General features: G+C 34.0%; 3 protein-coding genes across 9 annotated transcripts; 2 read left to right on the plus strand and 1 right to left on the minus strand.

The window, feature by feature from the left end:
- Nucleotides 1-692: 692 nt before the first annotated feature.
- LOC107937820 (uncharacterized) lies at nt 693-6,820 on the minus strand. Of its 4 annotated transcripts, none has more exons than XM_041089489.1 (6): nt 6,165-6,820; nt 5,513-5,601; nt 4,048-4,186; nt 1,871-1,986; nt 1,307-1,483; nt 693-1,093 (listed from the first exon to the last, which is right to left on the minus strand). In XM_041089489.1, exons 5-6 carry the CDS (start codon nt 1,472-1,474, stop codon nt 857-859), a joined length of 405 nt encoding a protein of 134 aa, XP_040945423.1. In that variant the 5' UTR covers nt 1,475-1,483; nt 1,871-1,986; nt 4,048-4,186; nt 5,513-5,601; nt 6,165-6,820; the 3' UTR covers nt 693-856. The 4 variants fall into 4 exon arrangements, with proteins under 4 accessions (XP_040945423.1, XP_040945422.1, XP_040945424.1 ...); XM_041089488.1 differs by having other exon boundaries at nt 4,029-4,186; nt 4,348-5,601; XM_041089490.1 differs by lacking the exons at nt 4,048-4,186; nt 5,513-5,601; nt 6,165-6,820 and adding an exon at nt 1,696-1,772 and having other exon boundaries at nt 1,871-2,031.
- A 1,248-nt stretch (nt 6,821-8,068) lies between these two features.
- LOC107937819 (AT-rich interactive domain-containing protein 6) lies at nt 8,069-13,909 on the plus strand. Of its 4 annotated transcripts, XM_016870796.2 has the most exons (13): nt 8,069-8,278; nt 8,667-9,504; nt 9,606-9,645; nt 10,474-10,526; nt 10,769-10,814; nt 11,196-11,288; nt 11,548-11,652; nt 11,793-11,844; nt 11,920-11,995; nt 12,125-12,191; nt 12,270-12,320; nt 12,605-12,697; nt 13,486-13,909. In XM_016870796.2, exons 2-13 carry the CDS (start codon nt 8,690-8,692, stop codon nt 13,582-13,584), a joined length of 1,590 nt encoding a protein of 529 aa, XP_016726285.1. In that variant the 5' UTR covers nt 8,069-8,278; nt 8,667-8,689; the 3' UTR covers nt 13,585-13,909. The 4 variants fall into 4 exon arrangements, with proteins under 4 accessions (XP_016726285.1, XP_016726286.1, XP_040945421.1 ...); XM_016870797.2 differs by lacking the exons at nt 12,605-12,697; nt 13,486-13,909 and adding an exon at nt 12,449-12,527; XM_041089487.1 differs by lacking the exons at nt 11,920-11,995; nt 13,486-13,909 and having other exon boundaries at nt 12,605-12,689.
- A 4,213-nt stretch (nt 13,910-18,122) lies between these two features.
- On the plus strand, nt 18,123-23,679 carry LOC107937798 (protein PIN-LIKES 3). The gene is made up of 11 exons (XM_016870774.2): nt 18,123-18,395; nt 18,978-19,154; nt 19,297-19,376; nt 19,460-19,584; nt 19,970-20,091; nt 20,981-21,232; nt 21,976-22,068; nt 22,554-22,654; nt 22,874-22,926; nt 23,082-23,270; nt 23,394-23,679. The coding sequence occupies exons 2-11, from the start codon at nt 19,020-19,022 to the stop codon at nt 23,516-23,518; spliced, it is 1,275 nt and encodes a 424-aa protein (XP_016726263.1). The 5' UTR covers nt 18,123-18,395; nt 18,978-19,019; the 3' UTR covers nt 23,519-23,679.
- The last annotated feature ends 434 nt before the right edge of the window (nt 23,680-24,113 follow it).

Consider the following 24,113-nt stretch of genomic DNA (forward strand, 5'->3'; position numbering starts at 1 on the left):
CTCAACAAACAATCAAAAGCTTATGTTGATCTTTCAAACTTGAAAAGGATTTGCAATCTAACACTGATTTGTTCAATAATTTAAAGAGTTTTTTTTATATACTTGGAGAGTCATATAACATATCTATGTCCAGGTGTATATTACACATGGATCTTGAATACAAGTTCTTAAAAATAAAAAAGGAAATTGGGAGCAACATAAGTAACATGGAGCTAAATAGTTAAAACATACCCAATAGCACTCGCAATACTATTTTAGGCATTTTGACCTCTTGCATTTGCATCCTCTTTTGTGCTTGGCTGATGGTGTCTTCATCTTGTCAAACACCTATGAAATTACACAAATTTAAAGGGAAAAAAGTGTAGGATTATAGAATTTATAATTACAGTAACATTAGGGGAATCATTAGATGGGTTAACAATAGGTGGAGTAAATGTGAGAGGGTTACACAATTCAATTTGATGTCGAATATCAAGAAAAATATCCTCATAATCTGGCTTGTTCAAACAGTTATCACATGCACAATAATCCTTGCAGTAAATCCCTACTGCAAAGCACTCACAATAACTGCCAATCACAACAAACAACAAAACTCAACAGATGTTCCAAACATCTTCACTTTTACTTAAATTCTTAGCTCTTTTACTTTGTTTTTCATTGTTTATAGAGTGTCTGAATGGCAGAAATGATGATAAGTAATTGAACTTGGAATTTGTACATTAAAATTGAAAATATATGGGAAGAGGAGGGTAAAGTTTCCACAACATGACAACAGAACAATTGTATTACACTGTTGCAAAAAACAGTACATGTCCTGAAATCGATGGTATTGCAGCCAGCACAAGTGTGCTACAACCTAACCTGAAGACAACTTTGGACTAGAAGTATCGACAGAAAAACTAGTTGTAGAAGTTGAGGAATTATGAACAGCTCTTGTGTGGCTGATGTTTGGTTTAGTGAACCAAGTTGTATACAGAAATTGTTTGTGAGGCCCCACATGGTTGCATATTAGCCTAATCTTTTGTCTCTCTCTCATCCATCTCAGCACGATCTTCATGTGCCTCTTGCTTGTAAGTCCTCTCAATCCAACCTCCTGAACTCATAAACACATTTCTACTCCATTATGTCAAGCACAGGCAAGTAAAGCATGAAATAAACAATAGTGCATGGAATTCAAGATCCTAAAATTATGCAACAATAAAACTGCACTGCCCTTACTTCACTCTTGAGCTTGGCTTAATTAGATGTGGAAACAACAAATATAGATACACAATGGATACATATTATAGTCTACTAAACAACTGACCTTGACTCGTTCCCAAGTATCACCGACGGTGAGGGGCCCATGCTCCTTGAGAATGTCAAAGATGACTCTGGTTATGGTCTGCGTTTGCTCTGGCGACGTTTTCAACTCGATTGGCTTCATTTTCGGCTTGGGTTTCGTCGAAAAGTACCGAATCATACTCCCAAACATCTTGTCTCCCTAAATTTATAGTAGTTGAGTAGATGAGGATGAACTGTGTTTTATTTAATTTAAATAAACTATAACAATCCCTATGCTACTCCAAAATAGTTAAACTATTTTAAACCAACCAAAAGCATAAATTACAAACAAATCACTTTCTGAAACAACAAAGACAAAGAAATCCAAAATCCATTTATGGGTTTATAATCCAAATTCACTCAATTGCTTACAACACAAAACAAAAACCCAAATTGGAAACCGATTCAGTCAACCATCCTATGATCGACCCGTAATTCCAAACCAAAAGCTGTGTAAAAACGATAATGGCAAAGATTCAAATGACAAGAATATTTAGGAGAAGAGAAATAAAGAGTCGAGCTGTGAAACAAAGGCACGAATTCTTACCCGGGAGTCGATCTGAGCCGAAACCCAACAAACGAAGATGGAATGAAACGGTGGAGTTTTATTGCCGGAGATATATCAGGAGAAGAGAGCTTGAAATCTGAGGTTAGTCATAAACCCTATAACAAAGGAGAGTGAAGCTTCATTTCTTAGTGGCTGGTTTGTTGGATTAAAGTAGTGAATGGCCTTAGAGTTGGCTTGTTGGATTTATTATAAAAAAGCCCATTTCAATTAAAAAGAAACAATAATTTATAAGGTTAATGAAATTTTTTGTATATATTTTGGTCCCTAAAATCACCATCCGGTGTAGTTCAAAACCCAGTCATCCAAAACCTAAGGGATCTACAGCCCCAAACACTGAAACAGAAGCCCAAAAACACCAGCCCAACCCTAAATCCAAGCCCCTAGACCCCAAACTCAGATATCCCTGGAAAGGGATATACCAAGGCCGGGGTATTCTTAAATAGGATATCCCAAAACCGCGATATCCCTAGAATGAGATATCTTCGGCTGGAATAAGTACGACAGATAGTTCAGTCCAGACACGTAAAAAATTTAAACCGGATACAAAAATAACTTAACCGGGCATTAAAAGTACTGAACCGAGAGGGGATATTTTGGATATATTCTTAGAATAGTTTATCCCGAAACGAGATATGACGGAGATATCCCTGAGCAGAATAAGAACGAAAATTAACCCAGCACTTATTAAAACTTATTAAAACGTTGTAGTGAAAATATTTAATGTGAAATTCTCTGAATATATTTAAAAACTCAGTATGATTTAATTAATATTTTCTTATTCCCTCAACAAATGTAATGTTTTTACTGGTTGAAAAAGGGAAAATGAGAAAACAATAAAAGAGAAAGAAACAAGAAAATGTTTCCATTTATTTTCTGCTAATCAGTTAGGGTTTTAGGGTAGATACTTATATAGTTAGAAACATATCTTCCTCTAAAATCTTATCAATAGGACTCAAAGATTTGCAAGAAAATGTCCTTAAATACAAGGGAAACAAACAATCAAAAAAAAAACCATATAACGGGCAATAAACTATAAAAAAAATGACAACATCACAAGATTTAAAAAGATGAATATAAGCAGTGTTTCATAAGGCTGAACACCAAAACGAATAACAAAAACACACTGAAAAAAAAAAAAGAAGCATAAATCTGAAAATTAAAACAGAGATGAAAACCACAATACCCACATTAATAAAAGAAGATAAGCATAGGTCCGAAACTAAACGTGAAAAGAAAAAGTTAGTAGAAGTGACAGACAATTGAGCCAGAGGGGTTCACAGGGGACTAGCCCCTAAAATTTTGAAGCTCCCTAGCTTGTGGTATCCCATTCAAAATTGGAATACTTACAGGTTTGGGCCTCCTAAACTTTCAAATTCTTCCCCAATTTTTAGCATTCTATTCCAAAAATGAACATTTTCTATTTTTTCCCCTCTTGAATTTTTTGAACTTCCTTAAATACCATACATTTTTTAAATAGGGTAAATTTATATTTAGTCCCACTTAATTTTTAACCTTTAAAAAAATTATTATTTGATATAATAAATTTAGTGATAGATTTGGTTTATAGTTCATCAATCATTATTAGCTTAATTTTATCTATTTACCTTTCCAACCAATCAAATACATATTAACATTAATTATTGAATTAATATTCTTAATCTGATGCTTATAAGAATGAAAAGTAAATTAAACCATTACAATATTTAACAGAAATTATATATTTACATGATTTACATTCTTATGATCATATATAATCTTTTTCTTGTCCTTTCTTTTTTTAAAAATCAGTGCAAATTGGGGTTTGGGGTTTTAGTGTTACTGATTATAACAATAATAGACCTTCCATGAAGGATTCAAGCTCTATTTTAACCGATCGCCAGATTTGGAACAATAAATTTTTACTTATATTTGAAAGATCATATCTCATAAAGCTTGAGTGTTCATGATAATACTACCATTCATAGGAAAAACAAACAATTTAACAGTGGGTTGAAAGAGATAAGGAAATTGTAGGGATCTACTGTAAAAGGAAATGACATGAAGGCCATCACAGACATTTTCGTCGAGATGAAAACTAACATAAGATACACAACACAAGAAAAATATGAATAACGATTAACCAAAATACAAAACTTACAGAAACATCGAGCACTGACCAGGCTCAGAGACGGCAGGATGATTTCTCATCTGAGCTAGCAGAAAAACTTGGATATAAATATATTGGCATCGATGTATTCGAAGAAAGAACTTCAGAGGCCTTATGATATGTGGTCATTGATTGATCGCGGATAAAATCTGATGATACAGAAAACAGTAGACAGTTAAACTTCGGGCATTACCAAGTTCTGATTGGCAACAATAGTGTAATTATACAGAAACCCAACAGGCGAAGAAGAAAATATGAATATTGTTAAAGTAGAAATATAAGACAGAACTGGTTGAAGATGATAAGATACCTTATCACTGAAAATGCAAAAAAATCCAGTCCCATATATTTGTCGAGTTCTTAACAAAAGGTAAAAACACCATTTAGTAGGCACACAAACAACATCAGCAAAAAGGAAAATAAGTCTCAGGTCTTGGTTTTCAAGTGGGAATAACATCACTGACATTCAATGCATCTAGGGAGCTATCGTTATCAGAGATAAGTTTTTGAAGGTGTTCATCCTTCAAGGCTTCACGGACTTTGATGCGATCCCAACTGCATCACGTTATGATACAACTCAACGTCATCGAGAGTGGCCTAAGCTCAAGGGGCCTAAGTGCAAAATGAAGCTGTTCATTTCTAAACGAATCAATTCTACTCAAATTCACGATTGGGCATCAAACGACTCAAATCATTCACGAAACGAGTTCGTATCAGACTTCATTGGAAGAAGCTGCATGAGAGAACATTGTAGATATAGTAGTGTGAAGCGAATTAACCAGATTCAGCATCAAGACCGTTTGTCTAAAGGTTCTCTGGCTCTAAGTCTCTAACATCATATAGATAATGAAATCATTTTGATCATGCAAGCTAGTTATCTGAAGCTGGAAGGCATTTAAGCTTCTACCATACAACTCAATCTGGTGTACAATGAGGCCATGAGAATCAATTTACCTGATGTGGAAAAATGCTTTGGAACCCGACATAAAACTTCATGCAGACCAAATCTAGCTAAAAGCAATGCCATCGGCCTACTATAAAATGCAAAAAATATTCTACCACAAGTCTACCACAATACCCTTGGAATATCCTTTTAACGCATTACAACCTTTGAATCATCTATAACCATCATCGATATATTGAGCTCTAAGATATCTCTATGAGATTTCAGTATTTCTCTCATGGATACGTTGAATTCTTATCGAAAGCCAAAGATCTGGCAATTCCAATTTATGCAGTCATTCCATGATTATATTTCCAAGTTAATCACAGATCTTATGACAAAGCTTTCCTTCATACAGTTTGCATTTTTTTTGCACTTGGATATCTTGATTGGGTAGACAAATATCAACGAGATGCCAGTGCATAAATTATAATGAGTGGATTCTTTTTCAGACATTTGCTCAAGTGACGTTCTTCCCCCCACTTTAAGAAGGTTTTTACTACCCAAGCTACGATTAGATTAAAAAACATACACCAATAGCCTCCATCTGCATAATTTGTAGCACTTCACTTGGGTCATCAACTTCTAGTTTCCTTTCCACCTGAAATCCTGGATTAGCACCTAAAATAAACGAAACAAACAATGTTTGAATTTTGAAGGTCTCCAGGAAAAGAAAGGGGGATTTGATTAAGTTGTTGATATTAACACACCATGATGACAACAAATTAATTTGCACGTATGAGAATGACATTTCATGAAACTAAGTTCTGAGTAGTGATTATCTCCACAAAACTCATCGTGAAGCAACATATCAAGCATGCAAATGTAAAACATGTTTCTTTGCCCAGGCTTTAAAATCATAAAGGCCCTCACTTGGTTAGATATAACCAAAAGCATTTGTTTTTAAAAGAAATGGTAGCTATTAAAAGCCTTTATGAAGGTTCTTAAAAAAATGTTACTAGATATTGAAGCTCGTAACATAAGCATATATGAAAAGGAAACATGAATAAGATTCAAATGTTAAAGCAGACTATTCACTAGGAAAATGAAACATTAAAAGACGACTTTCCTATTAAATCTTCTGAAAAACTTCAAATAAGCATATATCTAAAGATAAACATCAAACACAACTTTCGAATTTTTAGATCACCAGAAAACTTTCAGTTAATGAACAAAGTACTTACTAGATCTTCCCAGGTGATTCTGGCTTGACATTGGGGGTCACTGCATTGTCAGTGGACTCTGGCTTTACACTAGTTGTTACAGCACTATCGATGGACCCTCAATTCACACCATGGATTCTTGCATTATTCACAAACTTGCGTTAGTTTTTAAATTTGGCCATTTTGGAACCACAGAGCAAAGGCCAACTTCAGCTAGAAAACATAGGTAAAACCCCTTAGCTCTGTTATTTTCTGTTGACCTGAACTAGAGTGGAAAAACACATTGGTTAAATTCGCAGTGGGTTTCCAATGACATAAAGCTCAGTATGGATTACTGAACAGACCAGAAAAGCAGTGTCAATACTGCTGATATTACTGAAACAGAAACAGAATTCCAAATTTATCAAACCGCACTTGTACAAGGAAAGTGGCCTTAAATATATATCAACTGTAGATTAAATGAAAACAGCCAAGTGTTCAAGTAATTGAAAAATATTCCCTGACCTTAAATATATATAAACAGTAGATTAAAGGAAATCGACCTCATTTAACACTCAAGAGTAAATTTATCTTTACTTATTAAACTTGCCAGTAAACAGAGAGTAGGCTTCCCATAACATACCTAAAACTTGATAGTCCAGAAAATTAGAACATGACGTTGTCACATTGTCCTAATCAAATTTCCACATCAACCATTAATTCACTGATTCGGAAAATTTTGAATTAACCCCAAAACACCGCAAGAAGATTGTTCAAAGAATCAAATTCATGCAAACTAATACGATGAAAACCGAAGTCATTAACCAATGGCTTAAAAAAGGAAAAGTGACCTCAATTTTGTTAGTTCCTTCTCCTTGGCAGGAGCCCCTCTCTTAAGTTTGGCTGCTTGTACAAATGTAGACGGCCTATGAATTAAGTAGATTTATTTATCATGCAGTTCTGACTGCTAATTCCATTAAATAGAAATCAATGTTACTTAAATCACTTGCTGCAAAAAGAAAGCAACATTTTCCAAAAGCTTCTTAAAATATGAATTACACAAAATCCGAAGGCACTTTTTTTCTGATAAGGTGCTATCCTAGAAGACATGAGATTCTCCAAACAGCTTTGAACCGACATTAAGAAAAACAAAAACACTTACAGATATAAGGAACACACCCGTTTAACCATAAAACAGAAATGAAAGGCAAAAGACAAATTCAAGTTAAGATTCATACTTGAAAATCAGTCTACGATGAAACAGGAGATTTCGAAAATCACATAAAAACAGAAACGACTGAGAAAACTTAGGTTTATCTCTCTCACGGAAACTGTTTCCCTACTGTAGCGTGTATGTGTTTTTCTTTTTTGGCCTCTCGTAACCCAAAACTAAAAAAGAAAGAGAGAAAAAAGTAGAACAGAGAGAGAATCAGTGAAGAAAAGGGGAACTCTGGAATGAAATGATGGGGAAGGAAAGGGATTTGAAAAGACTGAGGACAACGGGCATCTTCTTCTCGGAAGATTTTTTAAATCTCCGATGTATATTTAAGGATTTATGAATTGACATGTAGAAAAATTTCTATTTCTCTACATATTTGTTGGCCTTTGTTTTATGTATTTTATACTTAAGATATAAATTTTCAATATATGTATATATTTTACACTCTTTAAAAATTATCATATTCTTAATATAATATTATTTTTATTATAAATAATGAAAGGCACGACTTCATAACTTCAAAACGACTCAATACATAACTTCAAATTTTCTCTGAAAATTTCTAATCTTTCAATTATCAAATTCAATTTTTAAAATTTCTTTCAAATATAATTATCAATTTGAGTTTTAAAATACTCAATTACCAAATTTACTTCCACCTGATTCATAGATTCTCGAGATTGATTGGCATCAGAGCCAAATTTATTTCCCTTCGCTTGCACCCGATCTTTGGGATCGATTAGTATTAGTATTGAGAAGTGGTTTTAAGATAACTCCGGTACTAGTAGCTGTGGTCAATAAAAATTAAAGAAGGGATTCTCAGATTCTGTTTTGTCGTGTTGTTCTCTGTGGATACACAACATAATTAGGGTTTTAATTAGATTTGGATTCAAGATTCCTTCTTCCTCTTCATTTTCCTAAGCAAGCTACGGAGCAGGCAAGTCATTCTTTCTTCCTGGTTGCACTTTTTCTATTTAATAATTGCATTATCTTTATGCCTTTGCAATAAAATTGTAAAGATTGTTCTTTGTTTTGGGGACTTTTTTTCCGGCTCATTCTTTTGTTAAATTTTAAGAGATTCTAACCTACCTGCTAAACTTGGGGCCTTCTTTTCCCTTTTCATTTTAGCTGTCATTCTGATTTCCCATTCGCTTTCATTTTCTTACCTTTCTTCCTTCACCTCATCTGGATTTGGTGGTTTTCTAATTAACTGATTCGATTCCTTGAGAAAGTGGACTGCTCAGTTGTTAATCAGAACTATTTTGTCCTTTCTTCATGTTTAAAAGAAAAAGGAAAAGAAAGCTAAATATAATATGGATGTGTAGGAGGAGTTTTCAACCTTTCATTAATGGAATTCGAGATAACTGACACCAAGGAAAATGAAAACAAGGAGCGCGAACTAGTTGTTCCAGTATTAGGTGCTTCTAACTTGAACGATGGAGATCATCCTGTTAGTCCACCGCTTCAGCAACATCCTTCCTCTCCTTCCCCCGTGCCCATGGAGGCTAACTCCATAACCTATCACACGGGGCATGCCAATGCTGGTAGGAACATACAACCACATTCTACTCCAGCTCACCACTCAGCGTGCTTACTTCCTGTTTCCAATGATCAATCGTCACTGAAGCCTGATGTAGAAACCACAAGCAATGTGAAATCTGAATCCTCTTCTATTTTTCATTTCAAGACGCACACTGATTCTACCTCCGATCATATTCAAGCTGCTGAAGCTACAACTGATGTCAAAACCGAAACCTCTTCTGTCTCACCTCCTAAACTCACAGAAAATGCCAAAACTGAAACTTCTTCTGCATTAACTCAAAGCAAAACGAATTATGATTGTAACCCCATACCAACTTGCCTTGATGAACCTGAGCCACTTACCCCTTCTCCATTATTTTCTGATATGGAACTACTGAAGGAAAAAGTGGAAGATTTGAAGAATGGGGATAATAAAACGGAGTTGCCTACAACCCCTGTTAATGGGAACAACAATTCTGAGCTCTCATTTTTTTTGGATGACATTCATTTTTCCGATGGCAATGAGTCAGGAACAGAAGAGGAGCAATCAGTCTTCATGAAGCAACTGGAAATTTTCTTCAAAGAGAGAGGCATGGAATTTAAGCCTCCTAAATTTTATGGGGAAGGGCTGAATTGCCTTAAGTAAGTTTATTGGTAATTGCATTACTTTTTTCATTTTGCAATTGCGATGTGTTGGGAAGTTTCTATCTGACTGACATTTATACACCTTTATGGGGGATAAGGTTGTGGAGAGCTGTTACTAAATTGGGTGGCTATGACAAGGTATGTGTGTTTTGCCTTGATTTACTTTTAAATTTATAAATTTAACATGCTGTTTACCATTCTACTTCAATGAATTGTATATGGTTTTAGGGTGCCAAGTTAGACTCAAGTGGAATAATTTTAATTTGCCTTGTGCTTGAAATATTCAGTCTTGGCTCCAATGCATTTCCTCCAGCAAATTTCTTTTGTATTTGGATCTTGTTTGGCATTTTGTATACAAACTGTTTGGAAGGTACATATTGTTTTGACAATATGCTGTTTCAGTGGAATCTTAGTCCAAAATCTTGTTTTTGCTATTTTATGTGGGTTAAATTCTACTGTAGAGAATTGTTTTCTCTTGCAAGTTATGCAAGGTCTTTGTTTATATTAGATGAGTCATTGGCAAATGCTACATTTCTACTTATATAAGCCATTACTTTTTTGAGAACTTAGATCAGGAAAGTGCATACAAAATTCAGCATGGTTTATTGTACAACATATTCATTCTGAACTCAGTCCTCTTGGGAAATACACGCGCGAACACACACGCAAATGCACCTAGCCACCCACACCCACACACTTGCACTCACTCACATGCACACACACGCACTCGCTCACATATACACATGCATACACACACACACACACACACACTCACTCACATGCACACATGCATGCACACACTCATTTTTAAAGAACTTCTCTTAAACTGTGTGCTATGTATATCATGCAACTGTTTGTTGTGTGGAACTGTGGACTTCTCAGGTAACAACACTATAAATTTAACTCTTCTTACGTATTATTTATCTGTTGCAAATGTGGATTAAACGACTTTTTGCCTTTGGATAGGTAACTTCATGTAAATTGTGGCGGCAAGTTGGAGAATCTTTCAAGCCCCCAAAGTAAGGGGCAAGATGAAAAGTTATTTTTAGTCTTGTGTAAATATCCTTATTTAAGAGATTGATAATGTGGTTAAATCAATTACTTATAAAATCATTTATGAACTGTAGTTCTTAAAAATATTGCTCATTAAGAAGTGAAGATGTTGTATTTGCTATATTGAGTTCTCCCCCTTCCCCCCAACCTAACCCAGTAACCCCGAGTATCCACAATATTTATATCTTTTCTGTTTCCATTTATGCAGGACCTGTACTACTGTTTCATGGACATTTCGTGGTTTCTATAAGAAGGTATTTTACATTGCAAATCATGCATACTTGGGCAAACAGACTTCTCATCTTTTGTTTGTTTACGTTCCCTAATGGGTCTACAGCTTTAGTTATACTGCTCTCTGTACTTTGCAAATTATGTTGTATGGAATAAAAGAAAAAAAGAAAAGGGGGGGGGGAGGCAGGAACTTCCTTTCAGTATCTTCCTGCTCCATTACTGGCACATTGAATGGAGGGCTTTTTTGGTGACATATCTTGGCATGGTATGCCATGTCATAAGCAGCTCTGTGACATCATAATTTACTTTGTGACTCGCATATATTCTACGCAGGATTGAGTTTTAAGCCTTGTTTCCTTCATATAATTTAGACAGGTCTATGCCTTGTTTTAATGCTTGTTCAGGCACTCCTTGATTATGAAAGGCATAAGACTCGTGGGGCTGAGCTTAATATACCTATTTCATCGCAATCAGAGGCTATGAATGTTGATAATCAGGTAATATGAACAATCTTTTCATCTCAATCAGAGTATATGGATGTTGAGAATCAGGTAACATGAACTTTCTTCCACCATCAGATTATTATTTCATTAAAAATAAAGAATTTAGATTGTGGTAACTATATGTAAAATTTGTATGGTGATATTCTATGCTATCCAAAATTTATTACATAATGCATCCCCAGTTAGAATAAGTTCTATGAGGTTTATATTAAGTATTCCTTTCAGCAATCTTTTTGGCGCTCTTTGTAATTAGGCTTCAGGATCTGGTAGAGCACGAAGGGATGCAGCAGCACGTGCTATGAGGGGTTGGCACTCACGTCATTTTCGTAATTGTGAAGTCAGTGAACCAATACTTAAGGTGTGCCCCCCCCCCCCACACACACCCTATTTATCCTTATAGTCGGAAAAAGATGAAAAGAAGAGCCGTGCTTCTATTTCTGTGCGTTTTCATATGTAATCTTTTGATGATATATATTGCAATTTATCCTTTTCTTGTAGGATAAGAATTCTATTTCTCAACAAAAGCGTGAGAAACAGCTTAAAAGCCTGGGTATATCATTTAAGTCCTTTAAACTGATTTTTCTTTCTGGCTGTTTTAAAGCTGGATTCTTGCATATTAATGCAGGCCTGCTTAAACGCAAGAAACCATCGTATTTGGACTGTGCTGTCAAGGCTTCATGTACTAAAGTATTGAAGGCACAGTTAAGATCCATGTTATGTTTTATGGATTTTTACTTTCTACCACGGGCATTAACAATTTGTTTGAGGTGAAATAATTTTGTGTAGCTTCTTTGAATGCAACATGTTGACTTTATTTCTTAATTGGCTAGTGTGGAGACAGCAGTGGTTGATATTGGATCCCCAGCAGATTGGGTTAAGATCAATGTGCAGAAAACTGTAAGTTTCTATGCCCCTGATCTCCAGAAGTGGTATGGTTTCTGGTTTTTAAAAGTTTAACTTGTTTTGGTTATGCAGAAAGATTGTTTTGAGGTCTATGCTTTAGTTCCAGGCCTTCTTCGTGAGGAGGTCAGTGAACAAACTCGTAAAACTATGTAATTTTCATTTTCTTCTTGTGCACATGGTATGAACCAATTCTACACAAAAATGCCTTGCATTGTACCAATCGCCATTCAAAGATTGGCCTTAAAATGCAGCTTTACTAAGCATTTGGCTTTATGGAGCATGTGATGGTGCTGCTTTGGGACTTATATTTCGTGGTAGTAGCTAATGCCATTTTCTAGGCAATGAAGCTAATGCTAAATTTCTGCACTGCCTAAGGAAGTTCTTATTTGGTTATCTTGCAATTTCAGGTGCGTGTTCAATCTGATCCTGCAGGACGCCTGGTAATAAGCGGTGAACCTGAGCATCCAGATAATCCTTGGGGTGTCACACCGTTCAAAAAGGTGTGTACAAGAAGCTAAAAGAAAATAACTTATTCTAAGAATATTGTTACAATTGCTTTACTGACTGAATAAACTTTCCTTTGCATCTTTATCTAGATTTTCATTATCATGAATACATCAGCATGCAATATTTTGTTCTCTTCTTTTAGTTTCACATCCATGATACTGAATTTTCTCTAAATAATAATTATATGAATGAAAAGACTTTAAAATTGATTGATACCATTTATTTCATATAAAAGAACATTTTTAAGGTATCCTTGTTTCCTGACTGCTTGTTCAGACTAGTATTCATCAAAATTGATTAAACTTGAAATGCCTCTAATATAATGATCTTTCAAACTTCCCGACAGCTATTTTATTTTGATTCATCTGCATAGGCATCTTTGTTTCATTAATTAAGCTTTTATTTGAAATAATTTGATTATATGTTGAGCTTTTAAAGTGCCATTTAAGAAATCAATCACTATGTTCATTTATATGACTAGTCAGACTCAAAGCTGCTATTGTAGCAAATGTTAGGTTAGGGACAGTCTAGAACTTTTTTGCCAAATTCTTTATTGAACTCAAATTTTATGGTGGCTACTATGCACTGCCCTAGTAATTCATTACTGCTGTTATTTCACCATTGTAACTTGTATCAAACCAGCACCTAAGTTTTTGTTAGAAGTAGCTGCCGAAATGAAAGCTAGCACCTAAATGTTTCATGTCTGCACATCTGCTTTTACTTTATTTATTTATTTGCCTCATTTTAAGGGTTTTCTTTTTTTTTTTTTTTGTCGTGTTAGGTTGTCAACTTGCCCTCGAGGATTGATCCACATCAGACATCAGCGGTTGTAACCCTTCATGGACAGTTGTTTGTACGTGTTCCATTTGAGCAAAGCTGAGTAGTGGGGGTAAGGTGTGGATGATTGAAAGCCTGTGGCTCATTTGTGCGTCCGTCCAGGTAGTGTTTATTCTCGTTTTCAAAGTTAGTGTAGTTTCACTTATGTCGTCATTTAGTTGAAGCCCTCTTTATAGTTTACATTATGTGAGATACAGATATTATGATCTTAGGGGCCTCTGCGTCAAAGTTAGTGGCCTCATTGACAAAATTCCATTGTCAAATTGACATGACGCTCCTATTTGTTTGATTGTAATGGAAATGTAACCACGGTATATCTATAACAAGAGGTAATCTATGTAAATAAAATATAAGTAATTTACCAACAATTATATATTTATATGATTTTATAATTGTAATGTATTCTTTAAAAGGATATAATTTATTTTTCTGGGTTACTTTTGATTTAAAAAATAATTTAGCAAAATTAATTGATTAAATTTACTTTTTACTAATAAAATATATCAAAATCATTTTAATTTTAATTCTAAGTTGATTTGGTTCTAATCTAACTAGATACATTTTAATCAAGCTAACTTGACAACTATGCTTTGTTTTTAGCTATTAAAAATTATGATGCCTTCAAAGAAAAAATAATTTGGACTTTGGAATTTATAATATAAAAATATATAAATTTATTTTTATAAAAAAATTGTATAAATTTTTTTAATTTTTTTTATTTTGACATTTTAATTAGTTTGCCTTCTAATTTAATTTTTATATACCATACCTTTTTCCCTTTTGAATAAATTTACGTTTTTATATTTTTCAAACATTTCATAGAAAAATAATTTTTATTACCAAAGCTGAGCCGTTGCATAGGATTTTCTGGGATTTCATCTACTTTAAAATTGTTAAAAAAATATTAAAGCAATTATTAAGAAAAGTATTAAAAATACCAATATATCATTGCAAGACAATTATTAGAGATGCCCAAAAAAATACGTGTTCAATGACAATTAATACAAACTACATTTCCAAGGTTCATTTATTAAAATATCTAGATTAATACATTACATGTTCGGTAAAACTAATTACTAAAAAGCATAAATCCCCAAAACCTTCAAACTTAATACAAACCCTATAACACAAATCTTGCCTCAACCTACGTATGTCTGAGTAGAGATAATAATAATAATAATAATAATGTGCGGTGTTCTACAAATGTCACAGGTCTAATTGTAATATTTCTAAATGTACAATGGAACATATTTGGAGTATTTTAAAAATCAAACCCACAATATATAGGTTAATATTTTGAATTGAAATGGATATGGATTGCTAATTGAAATATGAAAAGCGTGTAAAGGATTACAGGGTTTACAGGGTTTGAAATGATACAATAACGGTAATGGTGCTTGTATGAACTTAGTAAATGATTAGGATACAAACGACAAATCATTAGGGTCACAAAAAGGAAAACTGTTGTTTCATCAAAAACTTATATGATGATTTGAGATCCAACATGTGTTGCGGATTGATCCTAGAATGTTCCAAAATTACTTTTAGGGTCCCGTAAACTTGATTTAAGGCTCATAAGTATAATTTGAATATAAATCGAATGTTTCTGTTTAATTTTAAATGTTTATAATTGTACTATAATACTTCGCAACCCTAATCTGATGACAGAGACGGATTAAGAGTATTACAATATGTGTTGATAAATGAGGTATGGTGTGAATGGTATTTAAATAGCATAATTGAGCTTGAAATGACATGGTTAAATGTTTATTTGAATGGATTAAAGGCATAATAGTTAAATTTGAATAAAATAGGTTCAATTAATACGTTTCGGTGCTAAATTGTGACATATTGGGTTTGTTGATATTAAAAATGGTTAAATGAATGTTTTGGTATGTGTTTTGGTTGGTTTTGTGCAGGCACAAGTGTGCAAGTATACATCAAATAATTTTGTTAGTTTGAAATAGGTACCAAATGACTTAATTTGTGACAAAACAGATAGAGTCCATATGCGACATTAAGCGATGGTCGTTGTGACGAGATTTGGGTTTCAAGTCACGGTGTGACAAGGAATCCCATTGTCATAACAAGGCCAAGTCCATACATCACGTCGTGACAAGGAACTTCCTCACGTCATGACGTCAACTTGAAAATTTGAAAATGTTGCAATTTGATCATTGTTCTATCTTGGGCTTACTTTAGATAAGAGGTAGTTTAAAGTAATTATGCATTGATAAGTTTATGTTTGCATGTATTGTGACGTAAATGAAATGTTAAATGTTAGTAGTTGTTCCAAAACAGTTATAGCATATTGTAGTTCGAACTCGACGATTGAGTCTAGCGAGGGGTGTTACATCGACGGTGGTGGTCAACAGCGGTCTGGCAGTGGCTGGTGGTAGTTGTCGGCAATGTCCCGGTAGTGGTTCGATGATAACAACGACATCAATCGTAGCGGCAGCAAAAGTCCATGATGGAAATAACAGTTCAATTGTAGATCCCTTCAATGATTTTCAAGTCATTTGTTGTTTAAGGAAGAATCTCATAATTAAGAATATTTGGCTTTTAACCAGAAAATACTAAGTATGTTTTGGAGTAACCATTGTAATTTTATTTTTCTAGGATGAAATCTGACCGCACCCCCAACATGCGTGTGTCAGGGCTCAGAAAATTGTAATTAGATATAGAAATTATGTGTGGTGTTTGTAAGTGTACAAGTCAAATTGTAATATAGTTTTATTATTTACAACGAAATATTTTGAAAGTATTCCGAGGATCGTATCCAATGGAGGTTTTTTTAAACTTAAAATAGAATATTTTGGTCACACAAATTTTTTTTCTCAATTTAGTCACTCTAAATTAGATAATTGTGCGAATTAGTCACATTCGTTAAAATTTTTGTTTTCTTTTAATGATTTGTTGACATAACACATTAACTTATTGAGTGACTGACGTATGGTATTTTTTAGTAACTTTTGACTAAAATTTAGTGACTTCTCTATAAATTTTAGGTGGAAAAATTTTAGACTAATTATAGGGAGGCTCCTAAACTTTTGTCAAAAGCTAATAAAAAAATGTCATGTGTCAATTATTCAATGTGCTTATGTGCCACATCAACAATCTGTTAAAAGAAAACGAAAATTTTAACAATAGTGATTATTTCTCACAATTGTCTGATTTAAAGTGACTAAATTTAAAAAAAATAAAGTAACCTAATACAAATTCTATTTTAAAGTGACTATGACGTAGTTTATTCGATTTATTTTCAAGCAAGGTGGACCATGAAATTGGGACTGATGTTTTCATGTTGGCCTATAATGTAATTGAGGTTTTTTTTTTTTTTTGTGAGCAGGGTGAACCATAGTTTAAACGTGAATGAGAACTTCCATTTTTATAATGAAAGAAAGAGGACACAACAATATGAATATGGTGATTCTACAAAAGATCAATAATGGAGTTGCAACAATACAAGCTGAACATATTGGAAAAATATGCCTGACATGTGGAGGTGAATAATAGAAGTGTGCAAAAATTGATTTTATTCAAAAAAATCTAATAAAAAAATCAAATTTCGAGTTAGTCGAATTGAGCTATTCGAGTCAACTCAAATAAGTAATTTGAGTTTCGAGTTCTAGAGTTGAATTTTATAATTTGAATAACTAAAATAATTCGAATAACATATTGGAATAAATACCCCTTTGATCCCTGTCAATTTTGAAAATGACCAAATTGATCTCTCTCAACAAAAATTACAAAAAGAAATTCAAAATAATTTTTAAAATTCAAAATATTTTATAAAAATTTCAAAATTTATATATCTTTTAAAAAAAATTTAAAAATTTTAAAAAATTATAAACAATATATAAAGTTAAAATTCTAAATTTTTCTAAAATAATTTTTCTAAAGAATATGAAATTATTATATACTTATTTTAATTTGACAAATTTTAATTTTTTTTAATTTAACTCAAATAATTTTATTTAATTTGACTCTACTTAAATTTTATTTCATTTTACTCGATTCAGAAAATTTTCAAATTAAGTATAAAATATGATTCGTTAACTTGATTAACTCAAAATTTTATCACTCAATTTAATCCAATGCTTCTAGTAAGGAATAGAGAGTGTTTTCTGAACCTATATACCTCATTGTCGGTTTTGTTCGTTGAAAGAGGTGGCTAGCTGGTGAGCAATTGTGGACCAGAGAGGAGGAGAGCAGTACGAGGCAAAGTTAAAAAGTTAAAACACAAGTAAGGTAACAGGAAGGAGGGCCTGTATCTCTTAGAACGGGAAGGATCGATGAAGATAAAAAATTGCATTGGTTTGGTTTGTTAAGATTTTGGATGGTTGGTCCAAAGTCAGGGACATGGGTAATGTAAGAAGATGCTTCATACTTGAGCCACTGCCCACTGGGCCACACCAACTGGTAACTCCTTTCTCTTTCCATCTTACCTACTTTATTGTTTCCTGTTTCTAATTCTAATTTATTCAAATCATCCAAAAATGTTTTATCAACCTACTTACCGTTGCTCTGACTCCGTTACTTTCATGTTTAAGCAGCTTAAGCCAATATAAATGCTTCCAAAGGTCGGCAAATATTTGTCTATACTATGCTAAATACACCCTCCAGCCCCGCTCTGTTCACCACTTCACCTTCAAACTTGTTAACTTTATTTTCCTTCCAAAGTCCATCCGTTATTTCTTCTTTTTAAATATTGTTTCTTCATCCCCGAGCCTCTTATTGTCTCCCATAAAACAATGGAGGAGTGAAGAAGAAAGGTGTGGTGGGTGGAATTCGCGCTTTTCTTCTTGCATTATTCACTTTGTCCATCTGTTTACGGCCACATTATATCACTCGGTACGAGGCATTTCACAAATTTTGGTCCAATATAGATCAATTCAGAGCAGCCATTAACTATAACCACTTATCTCTGCTTCTCTTGTAATTTTCAATAGCAGTATTCCTATTCTACTACAAAAGAAAAAAAAGAACTTTTAAGTGTTGTGTCAGAGCCTCAGAGGTGTGTGTCTACCGCCATAATTTCTAATATTAGATCGTTGTGCATTACTGACTGTGATCCTGAGAACATATACAATTAACAATTAATTAAGGTCTAGGTCTCAGAGAAACCTCGAGGTACCCTCATGTGAATCAGGAAAAGTACAAGTAGTATCCTAGCTCCAAAAGATGATGGGGATGCCTCATGGGCTTAGCTTAGTTGTTACATTGAATGTGTATTGTTAGGGAAAATGACCACTACGGTTAATGGGCTAGAAAGGGCCATACTTGTGATGCAAGCGCCCCTTTAGAGGAAAAAAAAGGGTTATCTTATTGTAGGATCTTTTCTCGGTTTGCTTAATTATGTATAAGGCTTTGTTTAGGTGTGCAAATTTACATGTAGCATAATTTATGTAAATTAAAATTTTCATCCTTGAGCAGGAGTAGTGGCTTGTTTTTGAAAAAGTTAGAAGAGTCGATACGATGAGGATTCTAGATTTGTTTGTCGTTGCTTCTATGCCAATTATGAAGGTGCTCATGCTGACAGCACTTGGTTCATTTCTTGCCTTGGATCGTATAGATGTTATGGGGGAGAGTGCAAGGAAGCAACTGAATAATGTAAGTGAAAATGTATATGCTTTAAGATTTCTGTTGTATGCGTAATATTTGTCACTGAATATATGCTGGGAAAAGTTCAAAATGATTTGTTGATCTGAGGAACTTCAAAACTAAGAACCACACTTTTGTCTTCGATGATCAGGTTGTTTTTTTCGTGTTTAATCCTGCATTGGTCTCTAGCAGCTTGGCCAAAACGGTTACCTTTGAGAGCATTGTATTGTTGTGAGTACATCTATATTTAGTAACTATTTGCTTCGGGTGTTTGGGTAATTTTTCTTCTAACGATTCAATATTGTAAAGCGCAGGTGGTTCATGCCATTCAATATCCTGCTTACATTTATTATTGGCACAGCAATGGGATGGTTACTAGTAAAAATTACAAAAGCTCCTCAACATATAAGAGGTCTTATTCTGAGTTGCTGTGCAGCAGGTATGTAATATACATACAAAGTCATACAAACAGCACATATATATATTATCTACTTGATTTTAGATATACATGTTGAAGCTGACTGACACTCTAAACTGATTGACAAATATGTAATGGCCAGGGCGTCGTGATGCATGGGTTTCCTACAGAAATCATGTGTCGGTTTTATCTTAGGTTGTTTTTGTTAGTATCGCCTTTTTTTCACACTGCACAGATGACGCTGGAGGGAGAATTCAGGGGAAAAACAACGCTTCAGAATCAGTATTAGACACATTAATTTATACCTGCCATGCACAATTGGACCTGAATCACGTTCTATTATTAATTTTACTTCCTTCACATAAACCCTAGTAGTTACATTTTGGGTTAATTTTAAATTGAATAGGAAACGTGGGACACTTGCCCTTAATTGTCGTTCCAGCAATCTGTAGGGAGAAAGGCAGTCCCTTTGGAGCTCCTGACATTTGCCATACGTATGGAACGGCTTATGCTTCACTTTCCATGGCGGTATAATAATTATTCATTTATGGGTAAACTACCAAAATAGTCACTTTTATTTCCCTCAAGTTACATTTTAATCACTTATGTTTGAAATGTTACGTTTTAGTCACTTATGTTAATGTGTTGTAATATTTTAGTTAATAAGCCATTAATTGCCGTTAACAGTATAACGGTAAGTTGACGTAACACGTTAAATTATCATTTTGAATAAAAATTTTAGATTAAATTATACAATTTATCCCCATATTTTTTCGTTTTGAACAATTTTTTTCTTTTATGCTATTTTAAATTTCCTTTTTTTTCTTTATTTTCCATTCTCTTTTACTTCTTCCTCTATTTTCCTCTTTTCTCCATCTCTTTTAACATAAAAGAAAAAAAATTAAAATTATTCAAAACAAAAAAGAATTAGAGACCAATTGTATAATTTATCCTAAAATTTTCGTTTGAAATGATGATTTAACTTGTCATGTTAGTTGACCGTTACACCGTTAACGGCAATTAACGCTCAGTGACTAAAATGTTACAACACGATAACGTAAGTGACTAAAACGTAATATTTCAAACATAAATGACTAAAATGTAACCCAAGAAAAATAAAAGTGACTATTTTGGTAGTTTACCCTTCATTTATCTATACCTAATTATTTGCTTTTATTACTTGCTTTTGTTAATTCGGCCATAGCCAAAGCCATTAATTGTCTCAAACAGCAGTTATCTGCATGCTGGAACTGAGTAGTTAATTGGCGTGCATGTGCGGTGTGCCTACCTTTCTGATGGCTCACTGCTCCCAATTCCACCTCCACCACCAGACTATCGCTAGAAATTAATAGAAGGAAACATCAATTTATTAAGTTCCTTAATTTCTTTTTATATTACTTCTTTCTGATACTTTCAGATTGGAGCCATTTACTTGTGGTCATTCGTGTACAACGTTGTCCGAGTTTCCTCAGCAAAGGTCAACAAAGAAGTTAACGGAGATGATTCAACTAGAGTTATGAAGTCTACTGGCACAGGAGGCATGCCATCGCCAACCTTACCTGATCAACAGAATTACTCCGAACCTCTTCTTCCTTCCAAAAATTGCTCCATCTCTGTGTATACACATGAATTGTCGTTTTCATGCGCCAAATCAAAGGGAACTGTCAAGGTTACTTGCTAGCTCCTATCTATCTATCTATCTATCTATCTATCTATCTATATATTCTCTAGCATTATCCGTTTCTATCGTTAAGATGCTTTTTTTCTTTTTCTTTTTTGGCTCATCGTTCTCCACATATATATAGTCACTGATAATGATATCAAATCCTACGTAATCTGTTCATGAAACCAATTACCAATGTTCTCATACCACCCAACCATGTTTGAAATCTATTTTTCCAGATATGGCAAGTCACGAGTGTGGATGAAGAATACATACATGCATTAACATGTATATATGTGCTAGAAAAATTGCGGAATGGGAATAAAATTAACCGATATATGTGATAGAAAAAACAGAGAATGCAAAACCATGCATGTTGTTTACACCATGAACTTGATCATCAACTATGATATTTTTCTTTTCTCGATAAACCAGTAAAAGAGAATTAGGAACAACTGTTGATACCATTACCAGAATGCATGCTAGTAATTTGAAAGTGATGCTATTTGAAGGTACCGAATCTTTTACATTTGGATATATAATCTTGTACCAAAACATTCATGCGATACCTATTCATGCACTGCACGGCACTGAAAGAGAGTCGAATTTGAAATCCTACGACATGACAGACTACGGCACTCTGTTCATTTAATATCTGGAAGATCTCCCGTGTTGTACGTTGTCAGTTGAAGAGTTTCATTTTTATCTATCTGGATCACAAATTGATTTCTTGTAATATTTTGTTGCAGGTATCGGATTTCGACAAGACCTGGCAGTATTTAAGGATAATTTCTCGAAAACTCAATTTGAAGGCTATATTTGCACCTTCAACTACTGCTGCGGTATCTTATTGAACGCTTTATTAGTTCCAGTATATTTTCTGTAATCACCTCTTCTTCCTAGTTGCCACTAATATAACAAACATAAATATTACTCAAGTAAGATATTCTCCTATATATCCGATTCCAGTCCATGCAATTCATGGCTCTAGCTAGCTAGGGACTACTCTGTTTCATTAGATCCGGAACATGGAGAAAAGGTTGACAAGTTGTTGATTGAATCTAGCAAGGAGGTGAATATAAGATAGCAACTTTATTGGTTTGGAGTCACCTGTAAATAGCTATGACTAATGCTTTCCTTAGCTGAACAACTTTAATTTGATTTGATGCATATTGGCCATCATATATATACTTAGATGTATGGGAAAAATAGTATTATATTTGATGTATACAATGATTTACTATTTCCTTGATATATCATGTGAAGGTTTCCTGACGAGGAATCTTGTGACTCGCTCACTTCCTGGCGTTGTTGTTTCCTTGCGCAGTTTATTGGGTTCACTATGGGTCTAGTTCCCCAAATTCGAAATCTAGTAATTGGTGGTAATGCTCCCTTCCATGTGGTTCAAGACTCTGCTTCCCTGTTGGGGTATGCGTTATCTATAACTTCCATCATTTACTAAGCTGATTATATTACATCATAATTCTGAAAAATGTCAGTCTTGTCAAGCTGGTAGAAAAACCTTATCTTGTTTGATTTGTATTTTGATGCTGTCAATCTCTAAATGCAGAATTTTTTCCCACTAAAATTTCGTTTCTCGACCTTAACTCACTCCCTTCTTTTTCGCTTTGAACGTTTGATTTGCAGGGATGCAGCCATCCCGATCGTGACCCTGATAGTGGGAGGAAACCTTCTAAGAGGCAAGTGGTAGTTCGATCACATGATGATATATTATAGTTGTATTGTGTTGGTCATCCATGTCCATATTCGTACCCATCGACCCGCATATATACATGTTAGTCTGTTTGTAGTACTGGTCCCATTTTAACTTGAATTTTTGAGTGATACTGATCAGGTTTGAAAGGACCAGCTGGTATTTGCATGTCACTGGTAATTGGAGTAATTGCTGTTCGGTATGTTTTGCTCCCCTTGTTGGGCATTGTCATCATAAAGACTGCAGTCCGGTTTGGTTTGGTGCACTCCGATCCATTATATCAGTTCATTCTTCTGCTACACTACGCACTTCCACCAGCAATGAATATAGGTAGGTAGGGAAGCATATCAGTTCAATTGGCTGGAGTTGATTTGATATATATAAGTAATACAAAATTAATTTTGAACGAATATATTATTATGAAGAGGATAATTAGTGTGCAACCACATGCAGGCACAATTACCCAATTATTTAGAGCTGGAGAGAGCGAATGCTCTGTGATAATGCTGTGGACATACGGGTTAGCCTCAATTTCACTTACACTCTGGTCGACTGCGTTCCTATGGTTAGTGAGTTGATTAAATTGGTAGTTGTTCTCAAAGTACCCAATTATTTTGGAGTTGTAAGCTTGTTATTGCTACCTAGCTAATGACATTTGCTTGAAATCTGCAACGTATCGTTATCTTTACGACTTATTATGGCTATCTATGCTCTGTGATAATGCAGCGTCTTTTATGCATTTAATACATGTTATTTCTACTTTAATGTTTCATTAGAAAATAAACTAAAATGGTAAAAATATTACAGAGACTGCGTTGCATTTTAACTCCTTGAAAAGATGGACAAATCGATCTCTATATGTTAGATGAAAGAGCAAAATAATCCTACAATTAAACTCCTCTAAAACCCTTAAATAGTAGGATAAATGCATTTTGGCGCACCCGAATCATATCTTACTGCATTGATAATAATGTCGATACCAATCAAGGTAAAGCTCAATCGGTTCTACAATTACATGTTTATTTTGGTATTTTATATAAAAAGTATAATAACTAATGTAGCTCTTGACCTATACGTTTTTATTCAAATTGGTCCTTAATTTTTTTAATTTTACTCTTTTATTTGAGTAAATTGGTGTTTTATACATGATCAAATGTTAAATGATAGTGTGAT

This window comes from Gossypium hirsutum, chromosome D03 (assembly GCF_007990345.1).
Source record: "Gossypium hirsutum isolate 1008001.06 chromosome D03, Gossypium_hirsutum_v2.1, whole genome shotgun sequence".
Classification (NCBI taxonomy): Eukaryota; Viridiplantae; Streptophyta; class Magnoliopsida; order Malvales; family Malvaceae; genus Gossypium; species Gossypium hirsutum.